The 12,457-nt window shown below is 47.9% G+C and overlaps 2 protein-coding genes across 2 annotated transcripts in view; both read right to left on the bottom strand.

Moving 5' to 3' along the window:
* TRIM33 (tripartite motif containing 33) overlaps positions 1-8,571 on the bottom strand; it is a 28,207-nt gene extending 19,636 nt beyond the window's left edge. Inside the window, exons 1-3 of the mRNA XM_074163150.1 lie at positions 8,115-8,571; positions 1,063-1,181; positions 812-959 (exon numbers count right to left, since the gene is read on the bottom strand). Of these exons, the coding sequence (XP_074019251.1) occupies positions 812-959; positions 1,063-1,181; positions 8,115-8,571 (724 nt within the window). The remainder of the gene's footprint in view (positions 1-811; positions 960-1,062; positions 1,182-8,114) is intronic.
* Positions 8,572-9,259: 688 nt separating this feature from the next.
* BCAS2 (BCAS2 pre-mRNA processing factor) lies at positions 9,260-12,364 on the bottom strand. Its single transcript, XM_074163267.1, has 7 exons — positions 12,213-12,364; positions 12,021-12,113; positions 11,872-11,942; positions 11,628-11,789; positions 10,540-10,590; positions 9,868-9,948; positions 9,260-9,699 (listed from the first exon to the last, which is right to left on the bottom strand). Exons 1-7 carry the CDS (start codon positions 12,303-12,305, stop codon positions 9,570-9,572), a joined length of 681 nt encoding a protein of 226 aa, XP_074019368.1. The 5' UTR covers positions 12,306-12,364; the 3' UTR covers positions 9,260-9,569.
* Positions 12,365-12,457: the final 93 nt, after the last annotated feature.

The following is a 12,457-nucleotide window of genomic DNA, read 5'->3' as shown; positions in this document are numbered from 1 at the left end:
AGATTGTGCAGAACCTACAGGTCTTTAAATCAGAACTTTTATCCCATTTACAAATAAAATCTTCTAAGCTAAAATCTAGTTACCTTTTACCTGTTTTGAGGATGTTTTCCACACTGCATCAGTAGGCTATAAATTATATACAGTCAAACAAGAGATTAAGAATTAACTTCTAATAAAGCTGCCTGTCTAAACAAACTGTATACACACTTCGCACATTAAATTTCACTAACTGAAAGAGATATTAAACCTAAAATAAATTTAAATTCCACATGTACTCAGTAGTATCAATACAACAGTAACATCATATTGAATATGGCTATAAGGTTAGCTGCATATACTTCTCTACCGGGAAAACAATATTTGCTCCTTATAGCCAAGGACAGCAAAATGTGTAATTTAATTTCCATGGCCAATGGATAAGATTACCAATCTGTCAGTGCTCTCCAGATTTCAACCGCTCCATTTAGTTATTCTACTAAATAAAAGGATTATTAAGAATGGATCTAAATCCTTTCCAAAGACTGCAGTCTCATTCTGTTTCTTCTGTACTTAAGATTTTTTTTTTTACATTGGACATCAAACCGTACAAAGTATCAGCAAATAACCCATTTTAGTTTAAAATTTAGGTTTTCCTCTATTTTTAGAGCTACCAATTTTGCACTGGTAGCTTTTTACTGATCTTTTTCCAAATCTTTGGGGAAAGCCATACAACTGGTTGTTACCCAAATAGTCTTCCCTCTCTGTTTTTACATGTGCCAAAGAGAAGACGTTTCTTACCACAGGCAGGACTAAGGGATATCCAAACACTCACCTGAAGATACATCCTCTTTTTTTCTGATCATATGATCTTTAGTAAATTTTACTCGCTGATGAGCTTCTATGCAAGTCTTGCACAACCATTCCCCACACTCTACACAAAATCCAACAGCACTAGCATTATCTTCACAGCTTGTGCACACCTACAAAGGCAAACAGTCAGTTACCACTATTTTCCTGGAAAGCATTACCACGTACAGAAACAAAACCAGCGTGGGAATTCCAGCAAGCTGGGAAGTGCCGTACCTGCTCTGACTTCTCATCGGAGCTGCTGGGTGCTTCTGACGTGTCTTTTACAAAGTAGTTATCCACCAGATCTATCTGTCTGCACTCTTGGCGGCATATCGGACATCTGATCACACCAACTGCAAAACAGAAAGTTCTCCAGTTTTAAAAAGGACACAAAAACCAACATGCACAGAATCAAAAGATGAATGTCAATGTTTGTTCTCGCCAAGCAAATATCGTATTTTTTTTCTCCTCATTTTAGTTTGTTAAACTCAAGACACCTGTTAATTATTTTTTATAACAATCCATTGTCCAGCCTGTCTCAAGACAAGCACTAAGCGGTGGTGCCTGGATAGTCAGGTGTGACTGTAGTGATACTCATGAAAACGCCTCAGTAGTAGTGTGTCACAATATTCTCCCAGACACAACAGAGGATGTTTTCCAGCATAACCCATTTCCATGAGGTCTGGGAGGCAGAAGCAGTAACACAAACTATCTGAAGGTTTCAGGTTTTTTTCAAATAGTATTCTCCAGGGAAGGCTAATACCAAAAAAACCCACGAGTTGATGGCAAAAAATCCTCCCATGCCAACTACCCGCGCCTTCCTGCGGCGCGTGTACTGGTGGATGTGTACACACGGAGCTTTAGCGCCGGACATCAATCAGACTCCTTCCTTTCCGTATCCTGCTTTGTTATCCTCTGTAATTGGTAAATTAGAGTTTTAAATCCTCAGTGGAGCCACAAAGAGGTTACTACATGAATCAAATTGACATTTAAAGATGTTCTATAAACAACCTACGTTAAAGGTTTGAAAACTGATTTACCACTAAGGTAGTGGTTAACACTTTCTTCCCAGAAGCATCAACTAGTCTTCAATCAAGTTCCTATACTATTTTATTGCAAATATCATTTTCAAGGAGAAGCTTTCAAAATGATTGGGTATTTTTATATGCTGGGACACCTAAAACCACTGTGAAAAGTAGTGTAATTAAATGATGCTCAACTCCTTTGTGGATATCCAGTTAGAACAGTAGGACTTATTTCGGGAAGATTAATTACATTAGTACTAAATTAGCATTAGTGTTTTCAAGTGTTAAAATTAACGATGGCTTCAGAACACCAAAGATTCACTGCAGAGCAACAACAATAATCCAACTAAAAATTCCCTGTTTCATCAAACGAAATATGCTTCAAGAGCAACATGTGAAAAATAACCAGTATTTCAGTACCGACACGCACAAGAGCTTTCATACACACTTGGTGTGAGAGTCACCAATGCAGCAGGTTGGAAAAGCCTGCCCTGCCTGTCAACCCCACCCAAAGGAGACAGGTTTCACTGGCCACCTTCTCGCACCAGGAGCCATTCCTCCCTACAGGTTCCCAAAGCCCGACACAGAGGGAGAAGGAACTCCCGGATTCCCTGCGACACACTCCCAAAGCCTCTCTGACACCGTCAGGAGGAGCAATTGGCCCAGGACACTACTCTGGGCTGGAGAAAACCACGAAGGAGAACGGAGAGGAGCCCATCCCGCAGGAACGCCGTCAGGGTGGGTCTGTGGGAGCTCTGCAGGAGTCGGCTGGGAGCTGCCGGAGCTCCAGCACAGCGGGCATGTCCCGAGAACCTCCCCGCACGGGAGCCCACAACTCCGCTCATCAGGCCGTGGAAAAAAATGCAAGACCACGGACAATCCGTACAAGAGGGAGACTCTGGAATGGCCCCAGCTCCTGCCCCAGGAGAACACACAGACCATGGGAAGAGCCCTGACCCGCAGAGACAAAAAGCACCGATTTCACTGCACGACACGCGTGGAACCCGTCGTTGTGAGGCTGCCAGAAGTCACGTCTTCCTTACATCACACATTGGACATTCTTATTTGTCAAAGACTTTATTAAGAACACTAATGAGAGCAGCATCTATGTAATCCCTTTAACTTCTTATGATTTAGATAAAGCACACTAAACCAGACCACAGACATCAAAGGATGTCAGAAAGTGCAAAACAAAAGTAAATTGAGGAGAAAAAGTAATTTTGTTTCCATAAAAAAAAAGAAAGACTGCTAAAAAATCTGCAACATAATCGAGCAGCAAATCACAATGGAACATTTTAAAGAACTTAAGGTTTCAAAGGGAAGACACTTTTAATCTACCATTGCCAACTAACACCGAAAGCTGCAACGGAAGTATTTTTCTTAATTGTAACTCCGGACTATGAGAATACCTTGTATTTGTGATATACCTTGTATTTATGTTTAAAATTTCCCAAGGGTAACAACATTTCTCTGATGGCTATTTGCACACATCCCAAAACAGGTAATTTTTCTCAACAGGTTAACGCTACTATGAAAGCCTTCATCTTGAACTACTTTCAACAGGAAATTTATTCAAGGCCTGCTTAGAATTCATTTCTCCAGTCTGACGTCTTAATCCTGATGATGCAAAAATACTCTTCCAAATTTCAAAAATGCTCTGGAGCTACAGAGATGGAGGGGGAAAAGGCTCAATTCTCCCTATTTCCAGCCTCATGGAATCAAAACAGAGAAATCTTCTCCAGAGAAAGCTTCTGCCGAAACTCCTCCGCTGCTTCACCCGCTCCGGCTGGATGTGAAGGAACTCGGGCTCTTGGCACTTTGAGCATCAGTTCAAATCAACTGATCTGCCCCCAGCACACCTCTGCCAGGCACAACACATTCTGCCCAGTAAGACCGTATGTGTTCAACTCTTACCTACTACTTTTACACAAGAAGGAAAAAAACTGGAATTTTCTGAATCTTAATTCCTGGCTCCCGACCCACACTTCCAGAGATTCCCTTCTGGAATTTCATCAGACGTTTCAGAGACCACCTGTAGAAGGGTGATGCTTCCTGGGCCAGTAAGAATTAACCTGTTTCCCAGCCAAACCCATGTCCTACCATCCTCTCCATCTGTTTTTCTCAGTTTTGGGAGAAACCCGGGTGAAGCCAGCTGGGAGCCCCCACTCTGCAGCCCCGGGTTCCAGGGAGGGGAAGTGGAGAGGAAGGAAAGGGGAACGGTTACAGCTCACCAGGGAAACTCACCCACCCGCTGCAGACATTACACCAGCGGACCCAGAACAGTGAACTTGTATAAGGAGCTGCTGTCCTAAAGGATCTATCATTCCCTTGTTGACTTCAGTCAACTTAAAATGAACACGCCACAGCCCAACAGAACAGTTCTGATACCTCACAGAGGACAAAAGCAACAACGGAAAGTAAAGTCGCTGAAGTTCTAACACCAAGATCACCTTTGGCAACAAAATAAAGGGTATTGCTGAGGGCGAGGAGCTCATCGATCCCAGCGCGGGCGGCCATGGCACGCACACAACGCGCTCCACCACAGGAACGCGGGGAGTCTTCCCAAAAGGTCAAAATTTATAAATTCAAAGTATCTCTCAAAGCTTATTCAAAAACTCTACCACATCATCGGTCAACAATCAAGTCATCAGCCTTCTACAACCCTAATTACTGTTGAGTGAACAGCCTCATTTTAGACATCTGGTTTTAAACACACACGTTTGTTTTGGGTTGAAATGTGTCAGGCTGATTCCCAACACAAAAGCGCTAAATGAATATTAAAAAAAAATTAAAAATCCTTTCAGATGTTTACATCGTTATAATGATGATAAAGCCTCACAGTTCAGGAAATATTTGCAAGCACTCATGCAATCTAATAACTCAAACTTCCGTTTTAAGTTCAAACTTGGCACGTCCACAGCGCTCTAAGGAAGGGATCTCTGCCAGGTCTCCTCTCTTGGCCGAGAACACCACAAGTAGTTCCCGCACGTGCATAGTATTTACTTCTCTCAAACGCCCGGGTCCGAGAGCGTTCCTGCACAGCCGTACAGCAAACCCCCTGCTCTGGTTTCAGTGATCAGACCTTGAAACAAACCCCCACAGGTTGAGTGACACAATCAGACTGAAACCTATCAGAATACAAGTACATTATAAAAAAACCTGCTTTCAAGGTGCATTCCCAACTCAACTTTTGTTTTCTTTTTGACAAACAATCCTTGTTTATATCACAACTGTCATACATGAAACCCATAACACATTATATTTTATAAGGAAATTAAGAAGGAAAACCAGTTTATAGACATCAATCCTTATAAGAAATAACACATGCCTAGAATTTTCTTAGATAAAACCATTATTTTAAAACGCACTACTAATCTAGACTGAAATTTAAGTTTCGGAGCAAGATTTTTTAGTAAATCCAGAATATAAACTGAACACTTTTCAGGACTCAGCCTTTGCTAGGCTCCAGCATATATTCATGACCCTCAGTCATCAACACAGGAGAAAGCTAAAGCGTGAAGGGAGTCCAGGGGACGTGTACTAACACTCACTGGAACTACGCTGCCTGCGCTTACACAGCTTAAGCACTCTATTTATTGGTGCAGGAATTTTCAGCTTTCTAGACTGAAAATACAGTAACTACCACCAAACTCAATTTGTGATGTCAGATTCTCATAGACATCAAACCATTTTTATGTCCCCCCTTCCAAAGCAAATTAAAAATAGTTACTGCGTAATTTAAGGTGTGATTAACATACTGTTTCTAAACACACAAACACTGGGTATGGGAGTTGAATTCAGCATATCAAAATAATTTACAATATTATATATTATAGCACTCAATAGTAAATGTATCATTCCTCAAATTATACATACGTTCACATTAACCAATTCTGTGTTTCCCTTAGGCTCTCTGAAAGCATCTTGCAGCTTTTTTTTTAGTTTTTCAGCCTAATGAAGATCGTGACATTAGCTGGGAGAGCCACACACTCTCTCCATTAAGATAATCGTCTTAAGAGATATTGCAAATATCTCCGTGAGGCAGTGAAACCTCAAAACAACCTCTTCCCAGGAGCAGAAGCAGCAGCGGGTGCATAAAAAGTTGTTTTGCGGTATCTGTAACTGTCTGAAATCTCTAACTTAGAAATAAACATTTTTCAGAGTACCGTGATACAAATACAAGATGGCATTTTCTTCTAACCTTTTCAATCTGAAAGGAGGAGTCCAGTTGGACAGCTGAAACACCAGGCATCAAGAAATCATCTATCCACCAAATAAAATGCACATTTCAATGATCTATTAAGTCATTAAACGGAACACAAGATGCTACTTTTTATGTTAAATAAATGACATTAAAATACATGCTTTAAATACATAAAACAAAGTACTTATGATTTCCCCCCCAACATAAATGTAAACTACAGCAAAAAAAAATATTTCACCAGTGCAATAGGTATTAATCTAATTAGTTACTTCTTTATGATACAGCAAACCACAACTTTAGATAACTGTTTTAAACTTTAGTCACTGTTTCTCAAACTTTTAAGAATCAAGGCCATTCTTCTGTGGTCCAGCAGCGAGAGCCTACAGCGAAGCGTAACCTGCTCCAGGTACAGCTACAGGTGCCACTTCCCACTCACTCCTCCTTCATGAAAAACACCTGCTCGTGGTTAGAGACTGGAGAAGCAGAAGTGGAAGTAACACTTCACGACTATCAAAACCCACACCAACAGGGAAGGAACCTGCATGACTAAGGAACACAGTGCTTCTCTGCACCTTGAGAATGTCCATTTCGTACCTGATTGACTATTAAGCATTTCAGGAGCTGTTCACCTGATTCCATGTGCAATGTGCAGAGAGAGCTGTCTGCAAAACCGCATCTTCTGGCTGGTCAGTGTCTCCTCCTTAACTGACCTGCTGGACTAATACATTTGTTCCCACAGACTTACAAAGCGGAGCAGATGGATCACACACACCTTTACCAGTTTACTCTCCTGGACTCTCCTACACGTACATCGTGCTCACGTCACCCGAGAGCTTTTGATGCAGCAATCCAAAGATGAATCCTTATTTCACCAAAGCAGAAAATCAAACATTCCTAAACAAGAATTGATATTCCAGTTCATATATACTTCAGAAGTTACACTTTGTGTTGTTCCCAACAGACCTAGAGGGATTCAGATAATCTTGCTAATTACTAGCAAAATAAACCTAGCTTTCCAAGTTGTGCATCTTTCACTAGTATACATAATGCCAAATGTAGAATTTGGAATTTAACAAGCAGGATCACAAGACCAACTGAGTGCTTTCGGATGTTTATGAACAATACTTAATGCATCGTCTTTTAAAAACCGATGGACTTTCTAAGACCACATCCTAGATGAACAGATTCTGAACAGTTTGGATGAAAGAACCACCACCAAGCCAGGTTAATTCCTTCACTGTGCAATACAGGAAAGGCTTGAGTCCTTGCTAAAACCAGAAAGATGTCACCAAACAAGGTCTCTTTGACCACAGGTCCCAGTTAAGACCTGCAAAACCACTTACTAAAACTAGGGCCCTAGTTTGGTCTGTAGACCACACCATGTGAGTCACTCCATTAAAAGTTCCAGAAGCTTTTCAATTCCATCCGTGAACATATAAAATAATAATTTTTAGCTGTGATTTCAATACAAACACCTAGGAGGAGCAGTCTGCGCTTGTTCCACGGCACTAAAGTCACGTATGAAGTACAGAGGCTCAACAAGTAAACTGACAAACAGCAGTGCAGTGTTTAACCTCGGTCCTCGGAAGCACCCCCCTGAAGGCAGGTGAGCCACAGGCAGCGCGTCCAACCGAGCGCGTAGCGCTGCAGCCAGAGGGGTCCCAGGCCCTCCAGCCAGAGGGGATGGCGCTTCACTCGGACAAATCTCTTCTCGAGTGCCACAGAACTGCTGAACATCTCCCACAGACACGCCTCTACTGTAGCACCCCGGAAAGCCACAACTAAGCAAAACGCACATACGATTTACACTTTAATTCCAAGAACGCCCAAGTTTCAGCCGTCGCTGGAGAACGCGGGGCCAGGAGCCGGGCGCTGTGGGTTAGAGCCCGGATCGGGGCCGCGGGACACGTGCGGTCGAGGCCGCTCCGGGGCCCGGCGATCACACCGGGCCGGTAACCGCCGCGGCTCCCCCCGGAGGGACAGAGGCCGAGCGCTCGCCGCTGCCAGAGAGAATCCCCCGAGCCCAGGTCCCGCCGGGGATCCCGCCCCGCGCTCACCTTGCTGGACGTCGCCGTTGGCGCCGCCGGGGACGGGGACGCTGAGCTGCCGCTCGGGCTCGGGCAGGCAGCGGCGGCAGAAGGAGTGCAGGCAGGGCAGCAGCTTGGGCTCGGCCTCCCGCCGGCTCTGCAGGCTCTGCGCGCACACGGCGCAGGTGTCCAGCAGCGAGAAGGGCGCTGGCGCCGCCGGCGTCAGTGGGGGCACCGGGCTGGGGCCCGGCCCGGGAGCGACACCGGGCCCTGCCGCCGCCGCCTCGGCCTCGGCCTCCCCCAGACCGCGCTCCGCCGCCGTCGCCGCCGCGCCCGGGCTCTCCCGCTCCTCGGGCGGCGCGGCGGCGAGCGCGGGCGGCGCGGCGCCGGAGGGGGAGGCTGCTGCAGGCTCCAGGCCGCTACCGCCACCCGGCCCGGCCTCGGCAGCCCCCTCCCCGCCGCCGCCGCCTCCTTTGTTTTCCGCCATGTTTCCTCCTTTGAACCCGACTCCCCGCGCCGCGCACGCACGGCGTCACCACGCGCCGTGCGCGCGCCCCGAGGGGGGGAGGGAGGAGGGGGCCGCGGCTCGCGCAGGCGCGCGGGGCGCTGCCCGCGGGGCCGTGCGAAGGAGCGCGTGCTCGGCCGTGACGGGCCCGACCGGAGAGACAAGTCGTGACGTAGCGCCGGGCGGAGCGGGGCGCGGGCCCGTCGCTGCACCTCGCGGGGAATCCCCATTGGGCGGTGGCAGCGGCTTCCCAGCCAATCGCCAGCCGCAGCGCTAGGGGCGGAGCGCGCGGCAGGGAGCAGGTCCCGCCCCCCGGAGGCGGCTGGAGAAGGAGCGGCGGAGCCGGGCGAGGACCCCGCCCTCTGCAGCCCGGGGGAGGCGGCGGTGGACCCGCCGGGTGCCGCGGGAGCTCCAGCGATGCGGTCACGGCGCAGGCGCACTGGAGGGAGGGGATGGCAGGCGCCGCGGTCTGGCGGGACGTCCCGTCCGTGTCCGCGAGTACCTACCGGGTGTTCGTTTACCGTTGGAGCCTCCCGCGGGGCCGGTAAGGACCCGGGACGCCGAGCAGCCCCGGGCTGGACGCTCCCCGGCCGCCCAGCAGGGTCCGGGGTCCGCGGGGCACGTCCCATCCCCCCCCCGCACCAGGCTGGGCTCAAACCGGGACCAGAATGTACGGATAACAAAAACCAGCGTTTATTCAGGGCATCGGGGAAAATGCAGAAACAGGGAACAGGTTTGTGTTTAAAGATCTCCTACTTCAGGTGCATAAAAACTGAAACAGTTCACAGCACAATTCACTGTGCCCGACGTACACCGGAGCAGGGCATTCTGAGCCTGCCCTGCCGCCTCCTAGAATTTAAAACAAGGAAAAGAAACAAAGAGAATACCTTTTTATCACCTTACACAACCACAACTAGCGGTGTCTACAAACAGCACCTCCAAAGCTTTTTGTTTTGCTTAACGCTGCAGTAAGAGTAAAGTCACTGGAAGTCTTGCTGGATGTTCTCCTTGTTTGCTTCTCCATGCTGCTGTTTGATTTGTGAAATCTCATTTTCTAGCTGCACAATAGTTCGTTCAATCTCATAGTTTTTACTGACGAGAGAGACCCATCTGGAAGGGAAAAGAAGTAAAAAACACTATAAAACACTTTGTGCAAAGCAACAGTATTCGCGTGGTAACATCCTACAGTACTTAAAGATCACTGATGCTCTGCATAGAAGAGTTTCAGGCAAAGGATATACTTGTGGAAGGTTTAGCAGAAAAATTCGAGACACTCACGTAGATTCCATTTCCCGTAGCTTAGCCCCAGCTGTGAGCTGCATGTTCTTTCGTTGCCAGTTCAGATCTTGAATGTTTTTCCTGTGGAGAAAAAGATCTATGTATTTTTGTCTCCTTTCCTTAAAATTTGTAGTATTTTCTGCTAATTTTGAAATACACATAATCCCTAAAAATACTACCAGGAAACACTTGTGTAGCCAGGACCGTAACTGCAACATATAGATGGATGTAACATATTTCAATATACTACAACCTCCATCCGTGAGTAATCCACGCTCTAAACTCATTAAAGCATCCACTTTAAAATGACAGGCCAAACCTAACATCAGGGAACGTAACTTCACTGAGACACACACACTAAATAAAAGTCTGTCAGCAGTGACAAGAAAATACAACCGCATTTCAGAGAGCATTCCACCAGAATCCGTTCCATTCAAAGCAGAGGCTCACACAAAACAAAGCAAAACCAAACCAAACACAGAGTTTGAATAGGTATTATGAATGTAACCACCTGGGGAGGGCAAGGTCAGATTAATTATTATTACTGGGTCTTTTTTTCCTATGACCATGGCAGCAGCATATACACAAGCCTTTCTATAGCTGAGGGGGGAGGGGAGAGAGATTCACTTTCCTTCCAACTTGAGTATGGAAATATGAAAAAGAATGGCTCACCTCAATTTCTGAAGCTCTTTCTGGGCTTGTTCTATCATATGAACCAGATGCCTAATAGCAAAATGCAAGCAAAACATTAGGAAAACATACAATTGCCAGATCAGACCCATTTAACTCTTCAGAGTTAAAGCCACTTCGACCCAAGCACCAGAGAACTCGTTCTCGGCGCAGTCTGTACTCTTTGCTCCTGAAGGGAATGACACAACGCCAAAACACTCCAGTTGTAACACACGCAGTTTTAAGACATAAACCTTGAAGAGCCACTGTGGTCAGCCCTTGCCATCAGACAGCGTGATCAAATCATATCCGTCACCTGATCAGGTTTTATCTTCGAGCTTGGTACCATATGCTCGTGCTATTCTGACTAGAATGGTATCATAACACCCCCCTACCAATCACCCACCTTCTAATTTTAATTCTAAAATTACCTGTAACCAATTTTTATTGTTTCCCTCATGTAACACCGTCAGAGCACAAACAGCTCTTTTTGCTTCCTGACACACATGCGAGCCACTAGAGCCTCTACCACCTCCCCTCTCCTCAGCTGAGCAGCCCTCTGCCTTCTCCCACAGGGAACTTTCGCATTCCTTTTATCTACACTGTTATCTAAGCCCAAAATAACCCTCTTGGAAGTGGGCACTGACATTCTCTGACTGAAATAGCGCTGGTGCTTCCTGCAGCCACACTGTCTACAACTTATTTGGGCTTTTGGAACAGCTTTATTAATAACAGCTCCAGGCTGAGCAGAATCAGTAGTAAGTCATCTTTATTTCCATTACTGAATTATCATTTTGCAGAGTGTCATTACTCCCTTTAGTTATGCTCAATTAAAGCCCATTATCACCAACCTCTACCCAATAACTCACAAGATTCAAGACTGGGATGTATTGAAACACAGGCTATTTCTTGAGGGCTCCTTCTCTTTCAGATCAGACCCCTTTTCTTCCACACAGAGCTCTCTCACAGGGCGTCAGTTACTCCAGGATATGCTCTGAAGATCCCCACTGGACTTACACAGAAGAACTTAAGAAACCTACAGAAACTGAAGTCAGAACTTCAACTATCGGCAAAGCAGATGTCGGCCTTACTCGTTGTAGACCTTCCAAGCGTTACAGCCGTGTTGCGACATTAACTCCAGGTTCTCGATGCGGACCGCCTGGTGCTCCAGCTGCGCCATGGAGTTGTTCACACACTCCTGCCACGCCGTGATATCGTTCTTCTGGCCGGAGGAGGGGGCCGGCAGCTCGTACCTGGAAGAGGCCGCCCACCTCAGGAGAAGGCCCGGCGGGCACGGCTCTCCCGCCAGCGCTCCCCGGGCCCGCCTGGGCTCACCTCTTCATGCTGAGCAGCTCCAGGGGCTGCCGGGCCGCCAGGCGCTCGAACTCGTTCCGCATGATCTCGGTCTGCGGGAGGGAAGCGGTCAGGCGGGGGGTACCGGAGCGGGGTACCGGGGGCGGGGCGGGCCCGGCCGCTGGGCTCACCTCAAAGGCGCTGTAGTCGTGCGCCGGCAGGTAACTCAGGTAGTTCTTCGTCGGCCGGTACCGCCGCGTCTCCTCCTCCACCAGCGCCGCAGCCTAGCGCAAACCGGGCGTCAGGCAGGACCGCCCCCCGCCGCGCTCTCCGCCCCGCCCCGGCTCACCACCCGACGGACGCCCCCGCCGCTCCGCACTCACCGCCTCACGGACGCCCGGCGCCTCGTAGCCCTGGTCGAAATAGGGCAGCGCGTCCACCACCACGTCGCCGGCCACCAGCCCCGGGCCCGCCATGCTGCGCGCGGCCCCGCCCTCTGCGCCTGCGCCGGCCCCGGCGCTCCGCCAATCGACGCTGCCGCAACGCGCCTGCGCACCCGCCCCGCAGAAGACGCTGCGACGTAGCACCGCCCCCAACATGGATCCACCCCCTCCAGTCCCGCCCCGCT

Source organism: Numenius arquata, chromosome 24 (assembly GCF_964106895.1).
Source record: "Numenius arquata chromosome 24, bNumArq3.hap1.1, whole genome shotgun sequence".
NCBI lineage: Eukaryota > Metazoa > Chordata > Aves > Charadriiformes > Scolopacidae > Numenius > Numenius arquata.
The sequence above is the reverse complement of the archived record's forward strand: the minus strand, read 5'-3'. Positions and strand labels throughout refer to the sequence as shown.

What these genes read in the sequence shown, in the direction of transcription:
- BCAS2 (XM_074163267.1), bottom strand. Translation starts at nt 12,305, where the DNA reads ATGGCGGGCCCGGGGCTGGTGGCCGGCGACGTGGTGGTGGACGCGCTG. An exon ending in ACGACTACAGCGCCTTTGAG is followed by an intron (nt 11,943 to 12,020) that starts GTGAGCCCAGCG and finishes TCCCTCCCGCAG; the next exon opens with ACCGAGATCATGCGGAACGA. An exon ending in CTACGGGAAATGGAATCTAC is followed by an intron (nt 9,700 to 9,867) that starts GTGAGTGTCTCG and finishes TTTCCCTTCCAG; the next exon opens with ATGGGTCTCTCTCGTCAGTA.